The 27,986-nt window shown below is 38.0% G+C and overlaps 1 protein-coding gene across 2 annotated transcripts in view; it reads left to right on the plus strand.

Annotated features, from left to right (window-relative positions):
• The window catches only part of TENM3 (teneurin transmembrane protein 3), a 756,540-nt gene that overhangs the window by 451,371 nt on the left and 277,183 nt on the right, over window positions 1-27,986 (plus strand). For both annotated transcript variants that reach the window (XM_053703859.1, XM_053703860.1), the window contains 5 exons: window positions 754-964; window positions 1,680-1,781; window positions 1,969-2,163; window positions 4,746-4,946; window positions 21,924-22,109. In XM_053703859.1, the coding sequence (XP_053559834.1) occupies window positions 754-964; window positions 1,680-1,781; window positions 1,969-2,163; window positions 4,746-4,946; window positions 21,924-22,109 (895 nt within the window). The remainder of the gene's footprint in view (window positions 1-753; window positions 965-1,679; window positions 1,782-1,968; window positions 2,164-4,745; window positions 4,947-21,923; window positions 22,110-27,986) is intronic.

Here is a 27,986-nt window from a genome sequence, read left to right on the forward strand (position 1 = left end):
ACTTTATTTGCTGATCATGTTTAATTAGTCAACTGAAACCGAGCATTTAGTCTTAAAAGGGCATATAATTAATTTTATTCACTGGGGTACATAAAAGAGGGCATTTCAAAATGTATCGCTATTGTTTCTTTGTAAAATGGATGTTCTTTTACTGAGGGGAAAAAAACACACACTTTTTTGCTTTTCTGATTGTGAAGTTTGTCGCTGTTCATCGGTAAATCAGTGGAGCAGTGAGCATTCAGTTCCTATGGACAAATAGACCTTCTCATTTGTTTTTGTACCATTGAGACATACTCTTGGAGAGAGATATAGGCACACATATGTAAACACGTGTACTCTGGTATTTTGTAATATCTGTTATAGTGTTTCTAGCAATATTCTGAGCACTAATACCTTTTCTTTAGGCGCACCTATTATCTTTCTTTACGGGAAGCAGACAGGTTTACCTTAATGAAAAAATATTTGATCTTGTTTATATACATGGTGCAATTGTTGTTGCCTGTCTCTTTAAGGCAAAGTGAAACATAATTCATTACATTTATGCTGAGGAAAATAAACATGAAATGCGTAAAAAAAATGGAAGGAGATATAAAGTAAACTAGACAACTGTGTGACAAATGATAGTTAAACGATTTTTTTTTGTTTTTTTTTTGTTAAATGTCAGAAAAAATATATATATATATATATATATATATATATATATATATATATATATAAAAAATCTAATTTAATAAATGTTTTTTTTCTTTGCAGTATGACTTTGTAGAACTTTTAGAAGGGAGCAGGTTAATTTCAAGAGAAAAACGCAACTTGCTGGAGTCTGAAAAAGTTGTGCGACTTCCTCGGTCCATCAGTCTACACGAGGCTGGATTTATCCAATATCTTAGCACTGGTATCTGGCACATCGCTTTTTATAATGATGGCAAAAACTCTGAGCCGGTGTCATTTAACACATTTGTAATAGGTAAGCCCAGCCAATATATGAAGTGAGCTTGCATTCATACCTGTTTTTGTTTCTCATGATACATCAAGATAATGGAATATTCTGGAGGAAAATTCCTGAGCCCAGAAATAAGGCTGTAAATCTTTTTCACAATCCAAGTTATTTAGTTGTTGTGTAGTAAGACTATGTAGTATAATTTATATTTGAATCCTTCCGTACACAGAGTTAATGAGATTCGCATTTTAACTCCCACAGTATGAGGGTTGAAAATAAGTCTATAGATTCACAGCCAAGTTGCCTTACAAAGAAGGCAAAATACTAAAATTTGCTTTGCTCTGTAGAGCTGTAACGTCCAAGTCCCCTGTGCAGTGCACAACATGATTGACATGCATTTTCAGTTTTATGTAATTAACGTATAAATATCTGTAAAGGCATTGAACGAGAATGTCATTTCAAATTAGTCAAGTTGCATAAAAATATTCTGAGTCCTGGGCATTCTTGTCATAACAAATTGAGACTCCTAATCCTGTCTAACGCAGCCGGTAATTATGGGGAAATCATCAATATTTGCTTTCTTCAAATGACTAAATAAGTCCAATGTAGCAGTAGCAATCAAAATGCTTGATAGGCACAAAGAAAGACAGGAGGCAAAAAAGGAAAACGGGTATTACAATAGCTCAGCGGGTCTCTGTTTAAAGACCTGTATAAATAGACTTGCTAAATCTTTTATTTCCAGAGTCCGTGGTGGAATGCCCCCGAAATTGCCATGGAAACGGAGAATGTGTCTCAGGAACATGTCATTGTTTTCCTGGATTTCTAGGCCCAGATTGTTCAAGAGGTACACAAATTGCTTTTCTTTTGTTAAGTAAATATAACTAACATGCTGGAACACAAGATATCAGTGACTGGCGTAGTTATTATTTTTTTAAACCCATTTTTAAAATAAATTAATAAATATATATATATAAAAATACATATATAAATACCAGTCTTTAAGTTGTCTTTTGTCAATTTGTATTTCACAGCAGCCTGCCCTGTATTGTGTAGTGGAAACGGGCAATATGCCAAGGGGCGATGCCTATGTTACAGTGGTTGGAAAGGCACAGAATGCGATATCCCCAGCACCCAATGTGTTTATCCTCTGTGTGGCGGTCATGGAGTCTGCATTATGGGATCCTGCGCTTGTAACTCTGGTTTTAAGGGAGACAACTGTGAAGAAGGTAAAGAAAATAAATTCTGATTTTACCTTGGGCAAAAAGACCCAGCTGGTGTTATCAAAGAGGGCTAAAACACATTGTATACAAATGCATTGCAAACTTCTCTAGCAGTCAGGAGGTTAATATGCAAATAAAATGTACCAAACAAAATCAATAATAATATAAACATATGCATTTAAAATAAGCTAATAAATCAGACAATATCCTGAAAGAAAATATATTTTATATCCAAGGTGTTTGTGGTTAAGTATTAGAGGTTTTTCTATAAGTGCGATCCATATTTAGTGCAGTCCATGTGTGCCTCCTATCCCCCCACTAACCCACCCACATATATTTCTCACATCTGAGCACTCCTTTAACCCCTTAGGTTGCCAGTAACACACATGGCTGCTAGAAGCCAATATCCCTCTTAGCTAATATTCACACATACAGAAACAATTATTCTTTTCATCTGCAGTGACAGATACGAACGCAAACAAACCCAAAAAAATGTTACCACCTTAGTATATAAGGCATCATTTTGTTTACACCCTTGAATACTAGTAACAAACAGAGCAGTTAATAACCCCCTAAGTGCTAGTAACACACAGCAAGAGTGGCATAAATTCTTTTTATGCCAGTAATACACACAGTAGCTTTTTTTATCCCCTTAGTGTCAACCCCTAGATGTAGTAATACTTACATGTTCTCTACATAGCTGCTTTACTGGTTGCTGGCCTGGTACTCACCATCAAAGCCTAATACTTTACAAGATGGCACCCCACATTCAGGAGAATTGTATGTGGCCATCTTATATAGATGAAGGGAAATGTATGTGTAACAAATGAGCAAACTCTGAACATGCAGAGGATAGTCTCAGTACATTGATTGTAGAAACAAAACACAATGTCTGTTTAAAAAAAAGGTTTTTCCTTTGCATCTTATTAGACATGGTGCTTAAAATGTTGTTTATCAGATAGCTAGGAAAACCTTACTCAAAATTCTCTGGTTACCTGTTAACTTGTGTAGGATGAAATCATCACCTCTGATAAATCCCTATGAAAGATGATAAGACGATATTGGTGTTTCTAGATGCCATTAGGAAATCTGTGATGGTTTTATTTAAAGTGCAGTCCATTTTGTTCTTGTGTCTGAGTGAAACCACCGTTTCTTTCTTCAATCAGATTGATTTTTATTGATCTGCATGTGCAAAGCAATGCAATTAAGTTCCTGGAATTAAATTTTCAGACCATTGACCCTACAAGTGTAAAGTTTTATTGAGTCAAATTGCTGAATTAAGTCTCATCATCCAAAGCACATTAATGGGAGATAAGGAAGATATAGAGTATTCAGCTGATACATTGAACAGTAGCACATGAGTCCATTGAAGCTGTCATAGTTTCTTTGAGAGGTTTGGGTCAATGTATCTTTATTATTTCAGGTAAGGTGCTTCTTTGCATAAATTGAAAATATTGTAAAGAGTAAGAGCTGCTTTGTTCTTTTTTACACATTTGAAAATGTTTATTTTCCTATTTTCTAAAAGTATAAAGTCAGGTTTGCAAAACTGTTAACTGTAATATTCTAGTGTCTATTTTTGTAATGTTTATTAGTTATAAGCTGTTTTCTGACCCACTTAATTATTATCAGTCATTTTCAATTGCCAGAAATGCAGATCTTGGGTCTTGGTAGATGTGAACTTTAATTCTCATCTCATGTTTTCTTGTCAAAACTTACCAGCCCTTATTTATAAATATAATGCAATAAATAAATACTCCATAACCTCCTATTTCCTCTCTTTTTCTTATGTATTTGCAAGCACCTATTGGTGTCACAGACACACTTCTTATTGCTGGAATTCAAGAAATTACGGTGTAATTTTTCTCTCTGATTTGAAACCCTTAAGGGACATGAAACCCAAAAAATGTTTTTTTTTTCATGATTTAGATGCAGTGCAGTGATGGCGAACCTTGGTACTCAGAACTACATTTCCCATGATGCTCGACTAGACTGCAGAGTGCCTAAGCATCTTGCTAAATGTAGTTCTGAAACATCTGGAGTGCCAAGGCTCACCATCACTGAGAGAGTGCATACAATTTTAAACAACTTTCCAATTTACTTCTTTTATCAAATTTGTTTAAGCCTCTTAATACCCTTTATTAAAGGAGTAGCAATGCACTACTGGGAGCTAGCTGAACACACTGGTTAAGCTAATGGCAGCTAGCATATATGCATTGCTGCACCTAAACGAAGCAAATTGGATCATAGAAGTTCATTGGAAAGTTGTTATGTTATGCTCTATCTGTATCATAAAAGAAACGTTTTGGATTTAATGTCTCTTTAAGTTATATCAAATTTCGAAGTAGTAGATCATTTTAGAAGTTTAGAATGAAATTCCTATTTTAATGCAGTTGGTGCTTTTATTTTGGTCATTTATCTATTTATCTGCCAGTGTCCCTTTAAGCTTTCTAGATTTCTAGAGAGGTCTATTCTATACATTGTGTTTGCTTTTTGTCAGTTAATGATTACATTTATTTTTCAAGTTTTAAATGTAAGTTTTCAAGGACAACCTATGTTTGTTATTTAAATGTTTGATTTTTCTATTACAGCCGATTGTCTTGACACATTTTGTTCCTACCATGGAGTTTGTATTCATGGTGAATGCCATTGCCACCAAGGATGGGGAGGTACCAATTGTGAAATTCTGAAGTCCATGTGTCCAGACCAGTGCTCCGGTCATGGAACTTATAATCAGGAAGCTGGAAGTTGCACATGTGATCCCAATTGGACTGGCCCAGATTGTTCAACAGGTATGTGTTGTTTTTCAAATGTATATATTTAAGTGCAGATGCTTAGAATGAATGGTTTATTCAAAAACTTGGGATTTCCATTTTCCTCAATACATTGCTTTTTAGCTGTATAAAATAGTTATAAAACGGTGTCCTTTATTTTGTATGGGGTAAAGTCTGTGTTTTCTTTGTGTAAAAAGAGATTTTTTATCTTTATCTATAAAGGACACTACAAGGTAAAATTAAAAGGGCGCCTCATGGTGTAGACTATGTGAATTATGAAACAAACAAAAAAATCCCAAATGGGTGCACTCACAAGAGAGATGGTACTATATAGATGAATAGTGCAAATAGACAGGCTGGATGTCGCAGCCACTAGCTAGCTGATGGTCCCGGCAGAAACCTCCAATGGAATTTCCATCTAAAGGGGAGGAGAGTCCATGGCTTCATTCATTACTATTGGAAATTAAGAACCTGGCCACCAGGAGGAGGCAAAGACACCCCAGCCAAAGGCTTAAATACCTCCCCCACTTCCCTCATCCCCCAGTCATTCTTTGCCTTTCATCACAGGAGGATGGCAGAGGAGTGCCGGAGTTTTGGAGTAGTCTCTTATGGAGGGTAGTACTCTTCACATTGGGACTGGAGTTTTAAGTAGTCCTGTCAGCCTCTCAGTGAGGGCTTGAGCGAAAGTTAGAGTCCGGAGATGCAGGGAGAGTCTTTCTGCGAAACCATCCCGACTCATATTAACAGCTTCATAAGCAGTCAGCGTTGACGAGTTTCGCTGCCTGCTTTCTACACTCAAGTCCATGTCAGGAGCGATGCTACTAACCTGTCACACTTGAAGGGCTGTGTTCCTGTTCCACGGCATAGATTCTGGTAAGATAGTTTCATTTTTTATTTATGATGATAACATAGAAGTCAGGGTCACAGTGTGGCGCCTTTTTATTTTTACAGAGTTAAAGGTTAATATTCCTGGAAGGGGGATTATTGAACAGGGGGGTTCATACATGATATTGTTAATTTTATTTATTATTATCAGGTATTTGTAGAGCGCCAACAGGTTCCACAGCACTATGGACATAGGTGGTATATAAAAAGAAGCGGCAGGCTTTAGCCAAGGACTGAATGTGAGGAGTGAAAGAAAGATCTGAGTCAAGTGTGACCCCAAGACATTGGGCATGTGAAGTTGGGGTAATGATGGAGTTATCAACAGTTATAGAGACATGGGGGGTAAAAATTTTGGAAGAAGGGGGGAAAATAAGGAGCTCAGTTTTGGAGAGATTTGGCTTGAGGTAGTGAGAGAACATCCAAGATGAGATATGAGAGAGACAGTTAGTGACACGGGTTAGCAAGGAAGGAGATAGTTCTGGTGCAGAGAGGTAGATTTGGGTATTGTTGGCATACAAATGATAATGAAACCCGTGGGACTTTATTGAGGAACCTAGTGAGGACGTGTAGATTGAGAAGAGAAGCCTTGCGGTACCCCAACAGAAAGAGGTAACGGGGCAGAGGATGCCCCAGAGAAGGCTACACTAAAGGTACGGTTAGACAGGAAGAGAACCAAGAGAGAACTGTGTCACAGATGTCGAAGGATTGGAGGATAAGTAGCAAAAGAGGGTGGTCGACAGTATCAAAGGCTGCAGACAGATCAAGGAGGATAAGTAGAGAGAAGTGGCCTTTTGATTTTGCTGTAAGTAGGTCATTGGTAACCTTAACAATTGCTGTCTCTGTTGAGTGAAGGGGGCGAAATCCAGATTGCAGTGGGTCAAGGAGGGAGTTTAATGTAAGGAAATGGGATAGACGTGCATATACTAGCTTTTCAAGAAGCTTTGAGGCAAGAGGTAGTAGGGAAATAGGGTGGTAGTTGGATGGGGAGGTTGGATCAAGAGAAGGTTTTTTGAGGATAGGTATGACTAATGCATGTTTAAGAGATGTGGGAACTATACCAGTGCTGAGGGAGAGGTTGAAGATGTGTGTGAGTATAGGGGTAAGGGTAGAAGAGAGGGAGGGGAGTAATTGTGAGGGGATGGGGTTGAGGGGACAGGTAGTGAGGTGAGAGGATATTATAAGGGCAGAAACTTCATCCTCTGTAACAGGGGCAAAATAGCTAAATTTATGGCTATGTGGGTTTTGGATGATTGTGAGCTTGTGAGGGGGTGTGAGACCGGTAGTATGTTGAGAGCTGATTTCATTTCTGATGGAGTCGATTTTGTTGTTGATGTAGCTGGCAAAATCTTGGGCTGAGAGAAAAGTTGAGGTGGGGGTGGGCGGAGAAGAGTATTGAATGTGGAGAACAGATATTTTGGGTTTGAACAAAGAGTAGAGATGAGAGTGGTGCAGGAGACGTAGCGGTTTCTGTAGTCCGGGTCCTAGGAGGTGGTGAGAGCGCCAGCCATTGGTTGTGTAAAGATGCATTTTTGTAAATAAGTAAGTCTACCCATAAGCGCAAGCGATGGAGGACTCTGACGCGTTAGAGGGCTCTCCCTCCTTAACAAAATCTCATTCCTGTGTTTGTGAGGAGGTTCTGGTAGATCAGCCTGCCCAACTATGTTCTACATGCCTTGATAAAGTTACCACATCTAAATGTAAACTGATGTCTAGTACTACTGAGCCGTCCACCTCTGAGGGTTCTTCGTCCCAGGAGGTGCATTCCCTACATTCATCTCTGATTGCACATGCAGCACCCTGGGGTCCAACCGTTACTCCTTCTTGAGAGATTCGTTGGCCGTCAGACTTTGCGGACCCACTGGAATCAGCGGTTTCGAAAGTGATCCATGCCTCCCCACGCTCTGCTAAGCACAAGCTTAGGGTTTATCATAGCGGCCCCGTCCAGGGTTTGTCCTCGCCGATGGAAGATCCAGAGGCTCTATACGAGGATGAGGCACACTCCGACTCTTCGGAGGAGGCCCCTTCTGGGTTGGAGTCCATGTCATCTAAACCTCCTTTCAGCCAGCAGCGGCCGTTGCAGTGGTAGCTGGAGCTGCAACATATTGGTGTGAATCCCTGTGTGATATGGTCGAGGGGGAGACATCCATCGATGAGATACAGGAGAAGATTAAGACGCTGAAGGTCACCAATTATTTAATCTGTGATTCCAATATGCAAATTATTCACCTGAATGCTAAGGTGTCAGGTTTTTCTGTTTTAGCACGCAGGGCTCTGTGGCTAAAATCTTGGTCTGCGGACATGACCTCTAAAACTAGGCTGTTTTTCCTTCCTTTTCAAGGAAAGATCCTGTTCGGTCCAGGATTGGATTCGATCATATCCACAGTTACGGGAGGCAAGGGATCTTTCCTACCGCAGGATAAGAAGGCTAAGCCCAAGGGATCTGCTTTTCGTCCCTTTCGTGCGGACAATGCCCAGCGTTAGCAACCCACTGTGAAAGCGGACCAGTCCAAGGGATCTTGGAAGCCGGGTCAATCTTGGATCAAGTCTAAGCAGAGCAAGGAGCCTGCCGAGACCAAATCGGCATGAAGGGGCGGCCCCAGACCGGTCTCTGGATCACGTAGGGGGCAGATTATCTCAATTCTCGGACGCATGGTTGCAGGACGTTCAGGACCCTTGGATTCTAGAAGTTGTCTCCCAGGGTTACAGGATTGGGTTCAGATCCCATCCGCCAGAGGCAGATTCCTTCTGTCAAACCTGTCTTCATGACCAGAGAAGAGAGAGGCCTTTCTAGATTGTGTGAGAGATCTCGCCTCTCTCGGGGTTATCGTACCAGTACTCCTAGCAGAAAGGGGTCTAGGGTACTATTCCAACCTTTTTGTGGTTCCAAAGAAGGAGGGCACGTTCCACCCGATTCTGGACCTAAAGTGTTTAAACAAGTTTGAGTGTTCCATCGTTCAAAATGGAAACGATCAGATCTATTCTGCCCCTAGTTCAAGAGGGACAGTTCATGACAACTGTAGACTTGAAGGACGCTTACCTTCATGTGCCAATTCACAGGGACCTCTTCAGGTTCCTAAGATTTGCGTTTCTGGACCAACACTTCCCTTTGGTCTGGCGACGGCCCGAGAGTGTTCACAAAGGTTCCGGGGGTACTACTTGCAGTGGCCAGATCCTTACCTGTACGACATCCTGGTTCAGGCGCAGTTGCACAGCCTCGCAGAGGATCATTAGAGGGCTCTTCTGCTCCAATCTCACGGTTGGAAGATCAACTCAGGAAAGAGTTCCCTGGTTCCCAGCAACAGGGTGGAGTTCCTGGGCATGATCATATAATCTATGTCCATGAAGATATTTCTCACAGAGCAGCGACGCAGGAAGCTTGCGTCCTCCTGTCTTGTCCTTCAGTCCTCCACAAGCCCATCGGTGGCTCAATGTATGGAGGTGATAGGTCTCATGATTTCGAGCATAGATGTCATCCCATTCATCAGGTTCTATCTCAGACCTCTTTAATTGTGCATGTTGAGACAGTGGAACAGCGATCATTCAGATCTATCACAGCTGGTATCCATGGATGCTCAGATTTGGAACACCCTCTCTTGGTTGATCCGTCTGGAGCAACTATCCATGGGGACATCCTTCTTGAGATCATCCTGGGAGATTGTGACCACAGACGCCAGTCTGACAGGATGGGGAGCTGTGTGGGGTGCCAGAATGGCACAAGGAAGGTGGTCCAGGGAGGAGTTGCTCCTTCCTATCAACATCCTAGAACTACGAGCAATTTACAATGCTCTGAAGGCATGGCCTTCTCTGGAGTCGGTCAGTTTTTTAAGATTCCAGTCCGACAACATTACCTTGGTCGCTTACATCAACCATCAGGGGGGACGAGGAGCTTCCTCGTGATGAGGGAGGTGTCTCAGATTCTGGAGTGGGCGGAGTCCCACGACTGCTCGCTCTCAGAGATTCACATTCCAGGTGTGGACAACTGGGAAGCGGACTTTCTTAGCAGACAATCCTTCCATCCGGGGAATGGTCTCTTTACCCCAAAGTGTTTGCGGAGATTTGTCACAGATGGGGAACACCGGAGATAGATCTCATGGCGTCCAGACTCAATTGCAAGCTACCTCGATACGGGTCGAGGTCCAGGAATCCCCAGGCAGAGCTGATAGATGCCTTAGTGGTTCCTTGGGGATTCAGCCTAGCTTACATTTTTCCACCACTACCACTTCTTCCTCACGTAGTGGCACGCATCAAACAGGATCTGCTGTCATATGGCCCCTTTCAACATCAAAATCTAGATTCTTTGAGGCTGACTGCGTGGAGATTGAACGCCTAGTCTTAGCCAAGAGAGGCTTTTCTGAAAGTGTGATTGATATTCTAATTCAGGCAAGGAAGCCAGTCACTCGTCGCATCTACTATAAGGTGTGGAGGACTTACTTGTGCTGGTGTGAGAAGCATGGATATCCTTGGGATAAGGTGAAGGTATCCAGGATTCTGTCCTTTCTCCAAGACGGTTTGGAGAAGGTTCTTGCCACTAGTTCCTTAAAGGAACAGATTTTGGCATTGTCTGTTTTGTTGCTTAGGAGACTCGCTGAGCTCCCTGAAATCCAATCTTTTGTTCAGGCTCTGTCTAGAATCAGGTCTGTCTTTAGACAGTCGGCTCCGCCTGGGAGCTTAAACTTAGTCCTTAAGGTTTTGCAGAGGGTTCCGTTTGAACCTATGCATTCCATTGACCTTAATATTCTGTCCTGGAAGTTTCTCTTCCTGTTAGCTATTGCATCGGCACGCAGAGTATTTGAACTAGCTGCCTTGCAAAGTGAGCCTCTTTACCTGGTGTTTCATGCGGATAAGGCTGTACTTCACACTAGGTTGGGGTTTCTCCCCAAGGTGGTGTCTAACCATAATATCAATCAGGAAAAAGTTGTTCCTTCTTTGTGTCCTAACCATTTTTCTTCAAAGGAGAGGTTACTTCATAACCTGGATGTGGTTCTATCTTCAGGCTACAAAGGATTTCAGACAGTCTACATCTCTTTTTGTGGTGTATTATCGGAAGCGCAAGGGGCAAAGGGCCTCTGCTTCTTCTTTGTCTTTTTGGTTGAGGAGCTTGATTCGCTTGGCTTATGAGACAGCGGGACATAAGCCTCCTCAGAGGATCACGGCTCATTCAACTAGAGCTGTGGCTTCATCTTGGGCCTTCAAGAGTGCGGCCTTTATGGAGCAAATTTGTCAGGCGGCTACCTGGTCCTCCTTGCCCACTTTTACAAAGTTTTACAAATTTGACGTTTTTGCTTCTGCAGAAGCTGTTTTTGGGAGAGAGGTTTTGCAGGCTATGGTGCCCTTAGAATAGGGTCCACCTTTTTCCCTCCCGGTTTCATTCAGTGTCCTCTAGAGCTTGGGTATATGTTCCCAATAGTAATGATTGAAGCCATGGACTCTCCTCCCCTTTAGATAGAAAACATAAATTATGCTTACCTGATCATTTCATTTCCATCGAGGGGAGGAGAGTCCACGGCTCCCGCCCGTATATCTCCGTGGGGCAGACCTAAATTTAATCATCTTCTAGCTCCTTGTATACCCTGATATTTCTCCTACCGTTCCTGGGGGAAGAGGGAAGTGGGGGAGGTATTTAAGCCTTTGCCTGGGTTGTCTTTGCCTCCTCCTGGTGGCCAAGTTCTTAATTCCCAATACTAATGAAATTATCAGGTAAGCATAATTTATGTTTTTTCCTTAGACACGAAAGTCTAAAATATCTGACCACAGGCAATCTGGAGAAATCCAGCAGCCACTTTCCACAAACAGTACTCTGCAACTTGATAACAGTACTATAAACTTTAATAGAACATCATTGTAAGCTGATCTGTTTTTAAACATGCAACGCGTTTCTCAGCTCAATGCCTGATGAAACTGCTCGCCTTTGAGCTGAGAACTGCGTTTCATGTTTTTAAACAGATCAGCTGTACACTGATGTTCTATTAAAGTTTTTAGTACTTTTATCAAGTTCCAGTGTACTGTGGAGGTGCCCTTTTATTTTTACCTTGTAGATACATGTTGGTTTTCCCACACCTTAAGAAGAGGAGCTGCCCTGGTGACTATCTGGATCAGATACAGGAATTTGGTCTTTTATTTTAAGTATTGTTTGTAGTATAGTGCCACCCGTTTACTTGTTTACTAAGTGACTTTGGTGTTTTGATAAATGACACTAGACCTTTTCCTACTGAACATGTTTTGCTTGGTTGTCTAGTGTTGATCAAAAGTGCTCTTCATTTTATTCCAAATTTGATTTAAAGGGACATAAACCCAAATTCTTTCTTTTCAATTTACTTCTATTATATAATTTGCTCCATTCTCTTGGTATCTTTTGTTGAAAATCATACCTGGGTAAGCTCAGGAGCAGCAATGCACTAGTGGGAGGTAACTACTGTTTGGTTGCTGCAAATATATGCCGCTTGTCATTGGCTAACCCAATGTTTAGCTAGCTCCCAGAAGAGCATTTCTGCTCATTCAACAAAGGATATGAAGACATTAAGCAAATTTGATAATAGAAGTAAATTGTAAATTTGTGTAAAATTATATGATTAGTCTGAATTATGAAATAAAAATGTAAGATTTTATGCCACTTTAAGTAAATGACAAAGCTGTTGGTGTTAAAGGGATAGTCTAGTCAAAAATAAACTTTCATGATTCAGATAGAGCATGCATTTTTAATCAGCTTTCTAATTTACTCCTATTATCAATTTTTTCTTCGTTCTCTTTGTATCTTTATTTAAAAAAAGTGGAAAGTAAGGTTACGAGCCGGCCCATTTTTGGCTCAGCACCTGGGAAGCACTTGGACACCAATCAGCAAGCGTTACCCAGGTTCTGAACCAAAAATGGGCCGGCTTCTAAGCTTACATTCCTGCTTTTTTAACTAAAGATACAAAGAGAACGAAGAAAAATTGATTATAGGAGTAAATTAGAAATTTGCCTAAAATTGCATGCTCTATCTGAATCGTGAAAGTTTCATTTTGACTAGAGTATTCCTTTAACATAGGCGAATATATTGAAATTTAAGGGTTCACTCCTGATTTTTAAATGTTATCTGATTATGTGTATTATAATTTATTTATAAAACAAATGATGTATTGCTATGCTATAAATGTACAATTGCAGAGTAAAATAAAGATAGGTACTGTACATGAAGCATAAAGGGTAGAGGACCATGTGCTGTAAGCTACCAGGTGATCTAAAGCAGGAGTCAGCAACCTTGACTCTTCAGATGTTTTAGAACTACATTTCCCATGATGATTAGGCAGCTTAAAGACACTTTAGCATTATGGGAAATGTAGTTCTAAAACAACTGGAGAGCCAAGGTTGCTGACCCCTGATCTCAAGTGAGCTTTCTTTCACCTGTCACTGGGTTACCCACCTGTGCTGAGCCAGGCTTGTCTATAAATTCTTACATTAATTATTGCTGCTGAGAAACATTATTTAAAAAGTAAATATTTTTGAAGAACAATGGCAACTCACTATATTTTTCTGAAAGTGAGAATTTACATTATTGAATTGAACCTCTCAAAAGAGACTTGAAAGTCATGATTCAGAAAGAACATACAATTTAAACAGGAATATTTGTTATAACTCTTTACTGTAGTGCAATTATGATATGATAAGAAGCATTCTAGTATTATTTAAACACACAAAGAGAACACACATTTGATGTCAGTTAATAAATTCTGTTTGTCACAAATCTACAATTGCCATTTTTATTGATGCAGTTATTGTGACACATTATGCTGCCTTGGAACAAATTGTAGAGTTTCTTTTTTAAGTATAACCTTTGAGGTACGCCTAATCTTAAAAGCGTCAGGTGACCTTCAGACATCTGTAATCACGATGTAATAAATCTAAGCATAGAGAATCAGTTTGTTCTACTGCTAAAGGGAAGGAATTATTTCCCACTCACAGTGTATAGGTTGGAGATCAACACAGCTTTTCTCTATCTTCATAAGCAGTCATTCCATTAATTAGACCTTCAATTCCACTTGAATTTAATTAGCTCTAATTAATAAGTTCATTACAAAGATTGACGCACCCTGTTCAAAGCTTGTGTGCTAAAAGCTGATAAACACCTTCACCCTAATGAAAAATTGATTAGATGGAAGAAAAAAGGGTACCTGTGAAATAAACTTAGCTCTCCCACAGTTAAGTTGATATTCTGCAGCTTTGAAGTTGATCAAATCATCATAGGTCTGTTAATCAGAAAGTGAACCCACTGTAAGAAGGAAAGGTTCTAACAGAAATGAAAAAAGTCAGTGCTATTTGCACCATGCATGTAAATCAACCGTTTACTGTAATGTTAACTCTGTCACTCCTGGGAACATTTGTATTCATCGCACTCTTTAGGCGTTGAAAATGTATTTTGTTTAAATCATTAAGTTAAGCAATATTAACAAAAACCTGTACTTTGACATGATGGTATTCTAGCTTGCTGTTAACATTCTGCCAGGATGTATCCCTGTAGCTTAGAATTTACAGCCTGACTATGACCTCTCATACATAGAGGGACTTATTCAAGGCTATACGGAACTATATATATTTTTTTATGTATATATTCTAACTTTTTGTGGATTATACAAATTGTGGCAAAGGTGTAGTCAGAGACATAGCAGACAAAAATAAATAATAGATTTAACAAATTTCTGGTTTAGAAGGATTTTTTGTCTTTTACTTTTCTTACTAGACAGGGATGTGGGTTATTTTGTCTTTTCTTATGTACATCAAATAATCTTCAAGAGTTGTGCATGTTTGGCCTTTATAGTGTCCTTATAAGCCATTGCAGTTTTGCAGTATAAGTACTCTTATATTTGTTGAAATATTCTTTGGGGCTTTGAGAAATACAGGAAGGAGAGAGTTCTATATAAATGGTAGATCCTGAAGTCACATAGTAAGATCACAAAGGTGAAAGATTGGTTATATGAGAAAAAGGAGCTGGATAAAGTAACTATAAGGCATCCTTATTATATAATTATTCAACCTGAAAATAAATGAATTCACCCGTAAGAGTAAATTTGCTTAAAAGAACCTTAAACTCATAGCATATATCAGGAATTAACCACTGCATTGCAAAATTTGTTAGGACAATTTAGAAATCAAGAGCAGTTCAGGCATATACTTCTTGAAAACCCTGGGCGAGATTACATATACAGTGCAGGCTTCAGCGCGAGTGCTGCAACCCGTCCGTAGTTTCACCTCGCACATCAGGGTATTACATATACGGCGCCAGCAGTTCATAAAGTGCCGTAACTCAGATAAACTAGCGATGTCCAGAAATGAGCGTAAATACAAATTTCTGGTGTCGCCAGTGATTACGGCACTTTAGAAACTGCCAGCGCCTAACAAAAGTAAAAAATATATATAAAATCTCCCAAAAATAAGCCTGATAAAACCGACAACCCCCCACCACAACGCAATATGCCTATTTAAACTATTAACCCCTATATCCGCCATCAAACCCACACTGCAAGTACTAACTAAAGTATTAACCCCTAAATCCGCCATCAAACCCACAATGCAATAAACCTATTAAAGTATTAACCCCTAAATCCGCCAACCCCAACATCGCAAACTACCTAATAAAACTATTAACCCCTAATCCGCCATTAACCAACAACGCAAACTACCTATTAAAGTATTAACCCCAAAACCGCTAAAGCCAACAACGCAAACTACCTATTAAAGTATTAACCCCTAAAGCGCCAAAGCCCACAACGCAATAAACCTATCAAAGTATTAACCCCTAAACCGTCAAAGCCTACAACGCAAATAATTAAATTACTAAGCCCCCTAACCTAACTCCCCCTAACCTAACACCCACTAACCTAACACCCCTAAATGAACCCAAATTACCTAAATTACAAAATACTAAAGTTACTATTAAAATAAAAAAACTAACACTACTTTAAAAATAAAAAATAAACTAAGTATAAATTAAAGGGACAGTCTAGTCAAAATTAAAATTCTGGTGTAGATTGTCCCATTAAACTACAATTACATAAAATAAAAAAATCTAAGATTACAGAAAATAAAAAACAAAATTATCAAATTTAAAAAAATGATACCTAATCCCTATGAAAACAAAAAATGCCCCCAAAATAACCCCCCCCACACTCTAAGAGTAAACTTACAGTAGCCCTTAAAAGGGCTTTTTGCAGGGCATTGCCATAAGATAATCAGCTCTTTTACATTAAAAATACACAAAGTCCCTTCTAACAGTAAACCCCCCACCCACCAAACCCCCTAAAATAAAAAACCTAACACTAAAAAACCTAAACTACCCATTGCCTTGAAAAGGGCATTTGTTGGGCATTGCCACTTAAAAGGGCATTTAGCTCTTTTACAAAATGCCCATGTTAGCTTATGGGAGTAAAAATTGCGGGCGACGGGTGAAATATGCATGCGTAACTTGTATGCTACACCGCCTATGTAATACCAAAAGTGTGTAAAAACCGGCGTTGCTGGCTTTTGTGGGCGACGCCGCATATGTAATGGGGCCCCCTGATGGAATCCATATTCTAGGACCTCTTTGCTGTGACCATTTAGAGACAACTGTATAGGAGCTTGCATTGTTACAGACTCAGGTAAATTTCATTATGCTTAAGCATGATGGAGACTCTCCAGGCTCTTTTGTAAGGAGTTGAATAAGTACACTTTTTTACATGCAAAATCATGGAAATTAAATGTATAATTAGCAGGGAAACACAAATGTATTTTAAAGTTTTTATTTTATATGTATATTGCAGCTAAAAAAGGACATTTTTAAATGTATTATATTTTGTTTATTTTTGTTCCTGTACTAGTATTTGTGTGTTTATATACAGTATATGGGGCTTGTCATTTTCTTCCAATAAAACTGCAGGCATTGTCGTTATTAGCCGGTGACTTGTGTCCATGAAACCGAATATGCACTTCCTGTTAGTTGCAAATGCAAGATAAACAGCTTGAACAATATATTAAGAAGTTTAAATAGGGCAATTCATATGCATGACATACATTATTGAGTTGAATGTTCCTCTATAGCTGGCTGCTAGTATTAAGACAGTGTGGGTTAGCTAGGCCTATCAGTTATTTTATGTTACACTATTTAGTGACTCCATCATCCCTGAATGATTGTTTCAGTACTTGTAACAGTGCCCCCATGTCTGCTGTTAAGTGTTTTTAAAATCTTTAACAAAGACACACCCACAAAAGATTAAGGACATGAATCCACTTTCCCGCCGGAATTCACGCGATTGTTCATGCGATCACGTGATTTCAATTAAGGGAGATTTGGTCAGGGGGGTGCCTATGATGCTAGGCACATCCTCCAGCCAACATTCACATTTAAGAAACTGCTATGGCTTAAGGATAGCCAAATAGCTAGGACATTCTATGCCGTTCCAAATGGTGCTAAAGCCCAGCGTAGTTAGGTGGGCATGGAACGTCTTAACAGCGGGAAGGGGTTAAAAGTTGTCTCTAAGTTTCTTGGTTCTAGAAAGAATATTTCTTTAGTGCATTGGGATATCTTTTAACGAACAAAGGTCTTTGAAAACATATTGTCCACTTTTAAATTATAGAAATGATTAAAAAACCATGGCCATCTTCTTCAGAAAAGTTAGATGGTTTAATTTCTTAATCATGCCTTAAAGGGACATGATACCCAAATGTTGAAGCACTTGAAAGTTATGAAGCATATATTTACAGAGCTGACTAGAAAATATCACCTGAACATCTCTATGTAAATAAGGAAGATATTTTACCTCAAAATTTCCTCAGTAGCCACATCCCATTGTAAAGGGACTTTAAGCAGCCAATCAGGATGTTAGTCCTGGGGATTGCAAGGGAGCATGAATCTGGCATGTGCAGGCACAGTCATCTTTTTTCCCTCCTCAGGAAGTTTACTATGAAGTTTCACATGATCACAGTAAAGCAAAGTGTGACATCAGCACTGATGAAGCTTGATTGGCTGTTTTTTTTTATATGTAGCTGATAGTAGCTACACCATAACTGTTCACACAACACTTATTATCGTAAGTGAGCTAAAGAAATTTTGAGGTAAAATATCTTCCTTTTTTACAGTTACTCTGCATCACTTTCAAGTGATATAGCATATGGTATAATTTCCCTTTAACTTCTTATATAGATCTGAAAGAAGTCATGCCTAATTAAGTTTTTATATGCTTGTATATAGAAGCAATACATTCTTGTAGAATAGAAAAACTGTAAAAAGTCATAAATTACAAACAATATTGTGAGAGGAATTTGTAAACAAATCCACCATGTTCACTAAAACACCATCTAAGTCAGGTTTGCTTGTAATCACGCAGTTTAGCCCTGGCCTGGAAAGGAATTTTAGTTGTCTTTTTTTTTTTCTCTCTCTCAATCTCATATTCTCATTTTCTCTTTATTTTAAATAAAATGATTTGCATTATCATAATTTTCACTTGTGACATAATTACCAAATGGTAATTGCAACCTACAACTTTACATGTTGTACTTAAAAAATTTAAACACCCTAATGATGATAATAATAATAATAATAATAATAAAAACAGCTAGTTGATAATAAACTAAATACAGTCTGTATCATGAAAAAGATCTGTGAATGTGCTTTCATAGTTGCCTTTTAAATAATTGATTTCTAAAGATGTAACTAAAATAAGTTAATCCTTTATGGACTATGGTAGTTTGCACTTCAAAGAGAAAAAAAAATTAACTTTGGCCATTGATTTGCTGTTTAATGTTAGCTCCTCGCTGATTTTGGTTCAGTAGACTGTGTTGACGGCATACAATGAGGAAGAGAGATGGCTGGCTTTCTGTACTTTCTGACAAATCTTTAAACCATCAGAAACTCAGGACCTTATTCATATACAGTATAAACATCTCCAGGTGATCCATAACCAGTTAAAGGGACATTTCTTTTAATTATCACTACAAAACAGATTAGCATTTTTTTCAATTTAAAAATATAAACCCCTTCTTTGCTCAAAGATAGTTGTAATTACCAGGCACTGTTTACATTGCTCAGACAGATTCTTACACGCACACAAGGGGGTTATATTTTAGAATATAGTAGAATACAAAAACATCTGTTTTATAGCATCAATTTAAATGCAATCTTCTATGCCAATCCTTGTTGTAAACAACTGAATCATTAGCTAGATTTCTCCTCCTCTTTATAAAGCCTTTGGGGCTTTACTGTCGTACAAGAACTCTTTTCTATGAGGGCGTTAAATCATTAGACATGTTTTTCCATTTTGTTTTATAATAAGTACCTTTCTTCACTTCTTAAGTCTTCCATTAGTTTCAGTTCTTTTCCTAACAGTAGCGGAAAGACAAGCTTAAATTATGTGTTGATTTAGAAAAAAAGTATATATATAAAAAAAAACATATTTAGTGCTATCTAAACTGAAGCTCTGAATCTGTCAGCGTTACAATATCTGCTAAAAAAAATATTTTCTACAGATATCAATATGTCAGCGCTGCACTAATAAGCCTTCAAGTGAACTGTAGGAATCTACTGAGAAAATAAAAAGTAGCACCTGTCGGTGACGAGTGTTATTTTTAGCTATGTCACCTGTGTCATTGCCTGTTATGGTGTGACAACACATGGCAATATAGCACAACTTGGTGCAGATTCTAAGATAGAGCTATGAGTGCTGCATAACATACAATAAAACATTTTGTTAATGATAGTAAGCTCAGGTTATTGTTGTATATATTATTTTAACAAACCCTCTTGTGACCTTCAGTGCAATGCTTTTCACAGCGAACGTTTAACGTGCACATCTAATGTTACTGTGTATTAACTCCTCAGGAATTCAGTACATTTATCTCACTATGTGGCAATGTTTGCCCATAAGCAGTCATTATACAAACATGACTTTTGTGAGCATTTGTTCCAAGCGTCTATTGTAGCAATAAATTACTGCAAGGCCCAAACACTATTTAAAACAGGGATATGACGTTTACCTGATGAATGAATCAGTTGCAAAGTTCATTGTCTTGTAAAACCTACTGAAGTAATTGAAAGGATTCCTTGAATTTTTCTAATTTGTTTAATTGTATAATTGTTAATTACATTAGTGTAAAATAAACACTTTCTATCTATCTATCTATCTATCTCTCTCTCTCTCTCTCTCTCTATATATATATATATATATATATATATATATATATATATATATATATATATATATATATATATATATATATATAAAAAATATTGCAAGCAAGTAATAGAGAATAAATGGCTGATATAAGCACTAAGACAACTCTAAGTATACAAAGAACAAAGAGCAATATAAAGTTTCATGGCGATGCAGGCCCTATAAACATCAATTTTTTAACCAATGAGTGTTAGAAGGAGAAAGGACACATCATAGTAAATGCTCCTACAATAAAGATAGGAAATACAGAACTTTTTTTTCAAATAATTGGATAAGCCATATATTTAATAGGTGCCTAACAAGACAGGCACTATACAGACAGAGTTTTGACTGTTATTGCCAAACTAGTGATCCACAAATAGTACAATTAAACATAAAAACAAACAATACATAGTAAGCCCACATAAATGTGAGAACATACATAGGCTTAGTCACGTGACTAGCAAGGGCCCATATGTGTAATGCGCATCAGCAATAGAAAGGCTCAATAGGATAGAACGTTACCACTACACCCCAGTTGCACATAGAACCCCCTTGATAAGATGCCAAGGAGGAATAACCTCAGCAGGTTCACAAATAGGGATCTAAGAGGGTCGCGGATCCTAAAGAAATAAACAAGTATAAGGCAGGATAAGCATACAGTCATAAGTAATGCAGCATTCAAGCATAGAAATGTGACAAGTGTTATATGGATGTTAATAAAGCAGACAGGCTTTTAATAGCTATAAGCATAGACCAAAAGGCAGCGTTGTCCTCGCAACAGGGTCATTTTCCTTCTGTGACCCCCCACAAGAAGAGTGGTATACTAGAAATACAGTTTCTGCACAGATTCAAGTTCAAGTCAAGTATCCATAAAGTCCCCTCTTAATCGGGAGCTCCAAACTTATCTTGTTATCCAGCTCCTGGTAGACTGTAATATGAGACAGGCAAGGCATTTAGCTATCCCGGTGCCTGTAAAACTTTTCCACCATAGTCTCTGCCAAAATCAGCAGCGTATAGAGAAACTTTGTTGTGATGCGCTGGGCGTGGTTATGTGACAATAACCACCAATGCCAAATATATATATATATATATATATATATATATGATAGGGGTAAAGTCAGATATTGGGTAATACTAGGATTACCTGGGTAAATCTCATCTCAATACGAAAATGTAGTATATGCCCCTTAGCTAAATATCCTGTTTTCAGGGGAAAAAGTGACTTTAGATAATGAAATGTTATATGTCAACCGTATCGCTACATGCTATAACGTTATCAATGAGTAGAAATTAAGTTTGTTTTCTGGCACTACACTTTCAATTATATAATGGATTAAAACAGTTTGTGGGTATCTTTAAAGGGAAAAAAAATATTGGTAATTTCTGAAACAATATTCTTGTCCCCCCCAATGTGAATGTGGTAATGCCTTAGTGTAATACATTTTTTATCCACATTTATGATTATATTATTGTATATAGACTTAATCCACCATTCTACAAAGAAGTGAATAAGATCTATGATATCAATAATAAATAAAATAGAACCAATAATAAATACAAAATATTATTTACACTTAAAATGTGACTTCTTTCATTGATGAGTATGGTTTTTGGAAAGGCTAAAAAAAATGTTTACAATATATATAGGAATCATTTTATACAGCTGTCACTTCCTTGAAGAGTAATTACTACATTTGGCAACTCTTTGTAGGGCCCTCTACCCACTCACTCATCAGATCCATAATGTGTCTCTTAAATGCCACCTTTGTATATTATACCTGTGTTTACAGTGCTGGGGAATCTGGAGTTCTACAAATAAATGATAATACATATGTACAATTGTTTTTAGAACCTATCTATTTAACCTATGATTACTTTAAATCATGAAGTTTAAATTGAATGTCATGCAGTACTAAAAGTAACACTTCTTATGTCTCTTTCCCCCAACTAGAAATTTGTGCTGTGGACTGTGGCAATCATGGTGTCTGCATGGGGGGTTCATGTCGCTGTGAAGAAGGGTGGACTGGTCCTTCCTGCAACCAAAGAGCTTGTCATCCTCGTTGTTTGGAACACGGCACATGTAAAGATGGAAAGTGTGAATGTAACCAAGGGTGGAACGGTGAACACTGCACCATTGGTAAGTTATGACACCTCTGGGGTCATCGGATACAATGTCATTTGTGTCTTATAACCTGTTTAGTTTTGCACTGGCATAAAGCTAAATCTTACAAAGTAGTGCATGAATTTAACTTGCTAGAAGTAATTTATGTCACCTTAGATTGTGATATATAAATTGTATGTTACTTGTGTACTTGGTTATCATGTTTGACTTAGATTTGACATGTCTTCTTGTGTTACAATTTGAATTATGTTAGCAGTATTTCAGTTAGTACTTTAAATAGTGCAGTAATTCCAGCTAATCATACAAAATACTAAATGAGAATATAAAGAGTGAGCATCACTAAGAATGGTCTTCCTGGACTCTACAATTCCTGATATTTTAGAGATCCTTTTTATTATAGTATAGTCAACGCTTTATAATTTAGCGAATAGGCGAAATATAAAGACGTTTGAAAGAGTAATTCTTTGTGAATCCAGAGGTCTTTTAGACTTGTGTGAGAAGCTAACACATTAACTTTTACACTAAAACATATACCATATGCTATTGGCACAAATACAGGCAGCATAAACAACTGAAGGTGGCATCTGGGGAGAGGTCATGTTGGCATATAGGGTAGAAAAAGCATAGTGAATAAAGAGTATGTTGTCAGGATGAGAAAGGTTGCTCCAGGCCAATAAAGTTGAAACTTGAAATCGCATTGCATCATTAAAGATTATTGTAGAAACCTGAGAGAACATCATACTTAGAGGGGATTTATCATACATAAGTGAGATATTATGTTGCAGTGGGTAGAGATTTCACACTGAACATGCTAAAGTCTTAAGGGATGGTAAAGTACAAATGAAACATTTATGATTCAGCTAGAGCATTCAGACAACTTTCCAGTATACTTCTATTATAAAAAATTGCTTTGTTCTCTTGGTATTCTTTGTTGCAGAGTAAACCTAGGTATGCTGATAGGAGCTTAGGAGTGTACACGTGTCTCGCATCTATGGCAGCAGTGTTTTAGAAGGCTAAAGACATGCATACTCCTATATTCACTATAGGATTAACAAAGAATACCAGGAAAACTAAACAAAATGAATAGTAGAAGTGAATTGCAATTTTTGTTTAACATTTCATCCAATCTTATCCCATCTGTTTAATTTTGATAATGTCCCTTTAACATAATAATAGAATGGAATATATGTAAAACGTTGCATACACAGACTGGTTAATACTGCCTCTGTAAAACGACCTTTTGCAAACATAACCAGCAGTGGCTCATAGCAATGCCTATAGCTTATAGGGACAGTCAACTCAAAAAATGTACTGTTTAAAAAGAAAGATAATCCCTTTATTAGCTATTCCCCAGTTTTGCATAACCAACACAGTTATATTAATATACGTTTTACCTCTCTGATTACCTTGTATCTAAGCATCTTCTATAAGCCCCCTGATCACATGACATTGTATTTATTATCTATTGACTTAAGCCAATTAGTGCAGTGTCATCCACAACCCACGGGCATGAGCACACTGTTATCTGTATGGCTCACATGAACTAGCACGTCCCTGTTGTGAAAAGTTAATAAAAAAGCATGTGATAAGAGGCTGTCTTTAGTGGCTTAGAAACAGGCAGAAATTTGGAGGTATAAAGGTTATAAAATATATTAATATAACTATGTTGGTTGTGCAAAGCTGGGGAATTGGTAGTAAAAGTGTTATCTATCTTTTTAAACAATATCAATTTTTGTGTTGACTGTCCCTTTAATATTGTTTTTGATCACTGCCTAAAAAGACATTCATTGTTGTAATGCTTAAACTCATCAGTGAAAAAGGATCGGTACAAATACTGACCAATATCTTTTAAGTACAGCTTTTGTCTCAGCGTATGTACAGCTGACAGATGCCACAACCCAGAAGGGGCCGTAGTAACAAAAGAGTTCATCAAGCATGACAGTGAATATTGGTAATCCATGCGCCACAGAGGTGCCAACTGCAAAAATCTTCTGAAGTTTAATTGTCCAAAAATCCGTAACCCAAACATTCCATCAATGATTCTTATAGAACTAATATTGCTCAGTGCTACGGTCTGTTTTCTTATGGGAAATCTTGTGATGTTTTGTCTTGGGGTATTGCACATTGAATTTATAGTATTTTGCATTTGAGAACAAAAACTCGCTACTGTCGAGAAGAAAAGCATATTGAAAATCAATACAGATGCAATGATTCTGCAGTGGTTTGGCTTCATCCATGTGATAGTCTGCTAAAAAGACCAAGACTTGCCAGTTTCCATTGCTTTAATACAATCTAATTCATTCAAAAGTAGTTGTTCAATTCTTATTTACTACTAAAATACCAATGGCATCTCTTGTCTAGCCTAGCTCTCCAGGGCTTTGTAGCTTCTACCTGTTGTACGTAAATATATCTACTGATAGTGCAAAGTTCTATTGCCTGGGGCTTGCCTGAAGCACTATTGCATGTCTTTTAACTGTTTATTACTGATACATGCGTTAGTAAAATTCTTAACCCATGAACAAAAGATAATTGCACTTTAAATTGCTTAAATTTAAATAAACATAGATGATATTAAAGGAGCATTGAATTGCAAATAATTGCTGTACAAAAATGAACGGTTTGTTAGCATTTTACTCTCTAATTGTATTATTTGCAAGGTTTTGAAAATCAAGAACAGTCTAAAGACACAACACTTGTAAAGCCTGGCAGAGTTACTGTTTCTAGTTGTATTACTGTAATCTAATCTAAGCAATCACTGCATAGAATGTTTCAGATGCATTTCAATGTACTTAAAGGGATATTAAACATTAAATACACTGCATAAGCATACTATTGAGGTTATTTTACGCCTCCTTCTAGTCATGGGGGCAGCAATGTTGAAATCTAGTATTCACTACATTCCAGTGCTGATGCACATGTGCAGCAAATCTCCTTCACATACAGTACCTGCAGTGTAACCTATGTTCTATAATGGCAGCACCCATAATTTGAAGGGGGTGCATGAAATTTATTTAGTGTTTAATGTCCCTTTAAAGCTACATGCTAGGGCAACTGTTTATTCCTGATGCATGTGTAAGTAAAATACTTAACCCATAAATAAAATATAAATACACTTCTAATTGCTCAAATTTTAAATAAAGATAGATGGACCTTAAATACAGTTTTTACATAAACTCAGCAAATATCAGCAATTAAAACCTGAATTGCAACAATTGGTGTACAAAAATAAAATGTTTTATTAGCATTTTATTTTCTATTTTTTATTTTTAATTTATGAAGTTTTGAAAATCAAAAACACTCTGTCACACCCCTTGTAAGTCCTGACAGAATTTGTGTTTCTGGTTTCTATTGCTGTGTGATCTAATCCAAACAATCACTGCATAGAATCTTGCAGATACATAACAATGTACTTATTACAGGCTAGTGCTATAATAAAATGCTTTAATTAGTTACAGCATTTTCTTATCATACATATTTCTTGGTATATGTGTGTTTAACCCCTGTATATAGTAAGATACAGTTAAACTTCTGCTGCCAGTTCTAAGATCACCTACCATGTCACCCTCACAAACAGTAATGTGCTGTGGCTCCTTTTAAGAGTTTGTTTAATCCTTATGCAGATATTAAGCAAAGGGTTAACTTGGGCTATTCATGCAATAGTAAAATGCTCTAGCAATTTAAAACACCTTATTATTAAAGACTGCCCACTTGTCCCTATTTGAAAGGGACAGTCCCCAATTCTGACCTCTGTCCATCTGAGACAGCCATGTGTCCCTATTTGCAGAATTTCCTGCAGCCCCACCCATAGAACAACCAGATACGCCCATAAACTGCCAGACACACCCACAAACTGCGCAGACGCACCCAATATCTGACCCACTATCCACCCACGACACTGCCCTTCTGATACAACCTCATCTACAAGCTGGTGACAGCCCCTCTCAACACCCCAAGTCCCTAATTCCTAGCCACAAATGTTCGGAGGTGTGTTTATTGCACTAAGCATGTCCCTTTTATATTTAATATCTGTGCTGTGTTCTTTGTTAGTAACTGTGACCTTATTAACTATATAATTAAAGGGCCAATAAAGTCAAACTAAAAGTTTCATTTTTCAGATAAGGCGTGCAATGTAAAAAATCCTTACCAATATGCTTCCCGTATCAAAACATACATTCTTTTAATATTCATATTTTCCTAGACTCCAGTTCCTACTGAGCATATGCAAAAGTACACAGCATATACATATATGCATTGTGTGATTGGCTGTTGGCTGTCACATGATACTGGGGGAACATATTTTACTGCTCATTTCAAATTTAAAGAAAGTTGCATTGCATTGTCTCTTTATTCTATATTTGTCAATCATTCAATTCTACTGTATTTAGTGGTCCTCTTTTGAAAATGGGTGCTTCATTATTGTACCAATAAAAAGACCAGCTATACATTCTTTACACTTTGTTATTGTTACTTTACTAAACATAATATATTGTAAAATGCCCCTTTAATAATTAGGAGGACACTCACACTTCACTGGGAGGAGCACATTTTCTTTTTAATAACACGATAAGTCCATGGATCATCTAAATTACTAATGGGATATTCACCTCCTGGTCAGTAGGAGACGGCAAAGAGCACCCCAGCATAGCTGTTAAATAGCTACTCCCTTCCCTCCCACCCCAGTCATTCTCTTTGCCTGCGTTAGTGATAGGAAGTGGCAAAGTGAGGTGTTAGAAAAGATTCTTCAATCAAGAGTTTATTATTTTTAAAGTGGTATAGGATTGTGCTGCTTTGTCCTAGTGTGTAGCTGTAGTCCATATCAGTCTCTTCAGTAGAGCTTTGGTGGCTTTAGAGTAATGGGAACTTGTGGGACATAATTCTCACTGCGCCTCCCATATTTAATACTGCCCTAATTTCCTATAGTCTGAGGGTTTTGACTCAGTCTTTGTTTTTCTACAGGTCGATGTGAGGAAGAGGACCTCTCAAACCTGTGCACTGCCTTGCTGTCAGGCAGTAATATGAGGTAAGTGCAGCTCAGAAAAGAGTTGGCACATGCTACTACCTTATTAAATTTATAAAGGGGCTTTTCCTATTAGCTGCACTTTATTTTGACACAATCTCTCATGGGCTGCAAGAGGGAGTGTTGGACAGCAATATGTTTTGTTACTGGGGAAGCTCTCTAGAGCTAATTAGCCGAGAAGGCTATAGTCTCTTTGAGGTTTAAGTTTACTTATAAGCAGTGTATTAAAGGGCTTTGGTGGTTCCTTCTCCTTGGGGTTACATTTTTCCCCAGGAGAGGACGTTTAGGTTAAGTCACGCCCGCGCTAGGCGGATCTTTTTTTCCTGCGCGTGCCTCTTCTTGCGCTTTTCAGTGGAAACATTCTGGGCTGCAAGAGAGGAGTCTCCGGTCTGTGTGTGTCTAGGAGCACATGTTAGCTACTAATTACATGCGTTCCTAGGACCGGGCTGCATCAATCGTTTTCTGGCATTAATCCAGATCGTCCGTTGCGCAGAGGGAACTTCCTGGTCTTGTTTAGGAAGGTAGGCGCCTCAGCGGGGCTGCTGAGGTGTGGAGGTTACTGGGGGGTTATAATTATTTAACTTTCAATAATTTTCAGTGCGCAGTAAAATAGTTGCGCTTTTAAAATTTAAAGTCACAGTAAAGTTTTGTTGAACTTTCAATTTTTTATTAAATTTCAAGTTTTTGTGTCAGGACTTTACTAAGTGTGAACCATTATGGATCAAGGGACTTTGTAAAACGTTCCTTGCTCGTTGTGTTTTAATGCTATTGTGGAACCACCAATACCTTTCTGTCCTTCTTGTATTGAGAGGACTATAAGTTATAAGGATAAGATTTTATCTGAGCCAACTTCTTCAAAGGTGGATGTTGTTCAG

Source organism: Bombina bombina, chromosome 2 (assembly GCF_027579735.1).
Source record: "Bombina bombina isolate aBomBom1 chromosome 2, aBomBom1.pri, whole genome shotgun sequence".
Taxonomy (NCBI): domain Eukaryota; kingdom Metazoa; phylum Chordata; class Amphibia; order Anura; family Bombinatoridae; genus Bombina; species Bombina bombina.